The 3308-nt window shown below is 42.1% G+C and overlaps 1 protein-coding gene across 1 annotated transcript in view; it reads left to right on the plus strand.

Moving 5' to 3' along the window:
• Positions 1–1783: 1783 nt before the first annotated feature.
• LOC122059167 (F-box protein CPR1-like) overlaps positions 1784–3308 on the plus strand; it is a 7535-nt gene continuing 6010 nt past the window's right edge. Inside the window, exons 1-2 of the mRNA XM_042621849.1 lie at positions 1784–1793; positions 1874–2673. Coding sequence (XP_042477783.1) covers positions 1784–1793; positions 1874–2673 — 810 coding nt within the window. The remainder of the gene's footprint in view (positions 1794–1873; positions 2674–3308) is intronic.

Below are 3308 nucleotides of genomic sequence, written 5' to 3' on the forward strand. Positions count from 1 at the left end.
ACGAAGTTGTAAAAGCCAATGAGTAGAATATTGGCCACACCATCCTACACAGGAGGGACATGCCTTTCCTAGCAAGGGAATCAGCTATACCATTAGCTGCCCTTGGAACGTAGTGAAATGAACAACTAATTGGGGAGGAGCAAATGAATCTAATGTTCTCAACAATAGAAAAAATCTCCAGTGGAGCATTTCTAGTAGGATCTGAGAGGGACCTAATCACCTCTATTTCAGATCCCACTTGAAATTTAAAGTATCCCAAGCTGATGGCATTCAAAATTCCCTCTTTGATAACCTCAGCCTCCCCACTAGTGATAGAAGAAAGTTTAGTCGGGACAGAGACAACAAGAAGAGGGAGATTCAGGTGCTCACGAAAGATAAATCCCAAGGCACCAACAGAGGTTTCTTTCACATAGGAAGCATTTGAGTTGATTTTAATCTCTTCGTGAGAAATAGACCAATAGACATTGATAGGCATGCAAGGAGGATGATCATCATCACAAGCATTCTCTGTAAGACCCTGCTTTTTGAATCACATCAGACGGCAACCCGTTCTCTTTCTTGAAAATGAAATCATTTATGGCCAGCTACAAAGCCCAAACAATAAAGGAACACAAGCTGAAGCTCTTTTTCCCTCTCATCTTATCATAGATGTATAACCTTTGCCATTGTTGGATCCATGTTGGGATTGTCAAAGTGTTATCATCAAGGATATGATGAGATAATGAAGTTCCAAACCACACAACCTTGGCAAAAGGGCAATGAAGTATAACATGGTCAATTGATTCTGATGCTGCACCACGCCACCACCACATCTTAGACAAGATGGGTCAATAGGAACCTACCTAAGTCTTTCAGTAGAAGTCACACCATTAGCACACACATGCCAAAGGAAGGAGCAAACTTTTGGAAGTGAATGGCAATTCCAAATCTAGCTAGGAATATTTTCTCTTGATGATTGATGCGAAGAGGAACTCCTAACTGCCACTTCTTCTCTTTGGAGGGATAAGAGATAATATGCAAACTTAACTAAGAATGGACCATTAATAAAACAAATGGCATATCATAAAAGAACTCTCTTATTGATAAAAAAAAAAAAAATTAAATTGTAAAGCAACAAAATTACTTCAGAAAAATAGGAGAACGAACCAGGTCTGTCCCTTATTATCCAACCCGACCCACTCACCGCCTCACGCATAAAGCAAAGGGATCCTAGTCCATACTCACAGCTTTTTGTCGTGTATTCATATTTCAGATTAGGGGTGCAACAGGGCCGGGTTGGGCTGGGTTTCTTAAAACCCTAGCCCAACCCTAAGTCCTCTCAACTGGGCCCAAACACGTCCTGACCCTGACTCAGGGTCGCAAAACTTCAACCTTGACCCTACCCTTCAGGGTTCAGCCCAACCCTTACTTGCCCTGATTGGCCTTGATTTTTCAGGGTCGGGCCGGGATGACCTTGATTGACCCTAATCTTGGTTTTCCATCAAGGGTTGGGTATACCCTGATCCTGACCTTGACCTTACAAAATATGAAATAACTTAAAAATAAAAAATACAGAGGAGATAAAAAAAATACAAAGTTACAATTTTTTTGGTAAAAAAAGCAAGAGAGATCGGTGAGAAGATATATTAGGAGTTTTGAGGTGTCAATGACTCAATATTAAACAATATATAAAATTAGGTTAAATTCAGGGTCAAAACTAGGGTCAACATCAAGGACAAAAATCAGGGCCGAGTTTAGGGGAGGTTGGGCATGCCAAATATATCAACCCTTACCTGCCCTAACCATGACTCAGGGTCAGAAATTTCAGTGTCAGGTCGACTCTCATGACCAAAATTTTTTGGTCGGTACTTGATCGAAATTGGGGTGGGCCAAGGGTGGGTTCGGGCCATCAGACCCAAACTTACACCCCTGAGTTCATCGTCGAAGAATCTCCCTGAGTTCATCGTCGAAGACATACTTTTAAGGCTTCCAGTCAAGTCTCTTCTAAGGTTCAGGTGTGTATGCAAATCCTGGTGTGCTCTTATAACCGATCCTACTTTCGTCAAAATGCACCTCAACCGATCCATTGAGAAGGATACCAACCGTAGCCTCATTTTCATAGGCTCCCCTTTCAAATCTGTCGACTTAGATGCTTGTGAAATGCAAGCAGTAGAAGAACTCGAACTTCCGCCGCTGAAGCCGCCGAAGTATTCATACCAGGAAACCAAAATTGGGGGTTCATGCAACGGACTGCTCTGTATATATAACTCTGTGGAAGACATGTTCCTCTGGAATCCTTCCACCAAAAGACATCGAAAGCTACCCTTTTCACCTACAGAGTCTCTCGACCCATATGAAAAATGCGATTCCTTCAATTTGGGATTGGGTTACGACCCCACATCCGACGATTACAAACTGGTAAGGATTGCGCAGTTTTCTGGTAGCCGTTTTAAGTCTTATAGCAATTCGGAGGTGAAGGTCTACTCACTTAGCAGCAACTCATGGAGAAATATTCCGTACATGGCCAAGCCCTTCTTTCTCATCAACAATCCCGGATTTGGGGTTCTTGCAAATTCTGCCCTTCATTGGGTTGCATTTCGAGAGACGGGACCTGATCCCATAGGCTCCAGTTTTATCATTTCCATTGATCTTCAAGACGAGAAGTATCGAGAGGTGCTACTGCCTGACTGTAAGGTGATGCAGATACGGCTGCCCTTTCTTGGTTGGACCAGCATGACCGGCTTTGGAAGCCAAGAGCCAAGAAGAACCGGTCCAGCCCAGGGTTTTGGTCCAACAAGGGTTGGAAATAAAATTAGTAGTTTACCTAGTATTTTATTTCATGCTTTTAGTTTCCAGACTTGAATGTAGGAGTAGGATTTATTTCCTTGCTTTGGTTTCCTTTTTATTGTTGTTTCCTAATTTAGGCTAGTTTCCATTTCAGTTAAGTTTCTAATTTCATGTTCCTATTTTTCTATATATTGGTTGTAATCGACTGAAGATTTAGAGAGCAAATTGATTATTGAATGAATGTGTGAGTGTGATCTCCTTTTCCCCATCTCTACTCTGATTTCCCCTCCCTTCCCTAAGGGTTCTCCATCAACTTGGTATCAGAGCCGAAGGATCCTATTCCTTCCCCATCTTTCTTCTTCCCTTCCCATTCTCTGTGTCGGATTCCACCGATACTGACAACACAGTGAAAAAAAAAAAAAAAAAAGCAATAAGGCGAGAAGATAAGCAAGAAGTAGCAGCAGAAGAAACTGAAGCAGAAAAGAAAGGAAAAAGAAAAGAGAAGTCGAGGTCGAAGTCGGAGAAGCAGCAGAGAGAGTGAT

The sequence above is a fragment of the Macadamia integrifolia genome, chromosome 13 (assembly GCF_013358625.1).
Source record: "Macadamia integrifolia cultivar HAES 741 chromosome 13, SCU_Mint_v3, whole genome shotgun sequence".
NCBI lineage: Eukaryota > Viridiplantae > Streptophyta > Magnoliopsida > Proteales > Proteaceae > Macadamia > Macadamia integrifolia.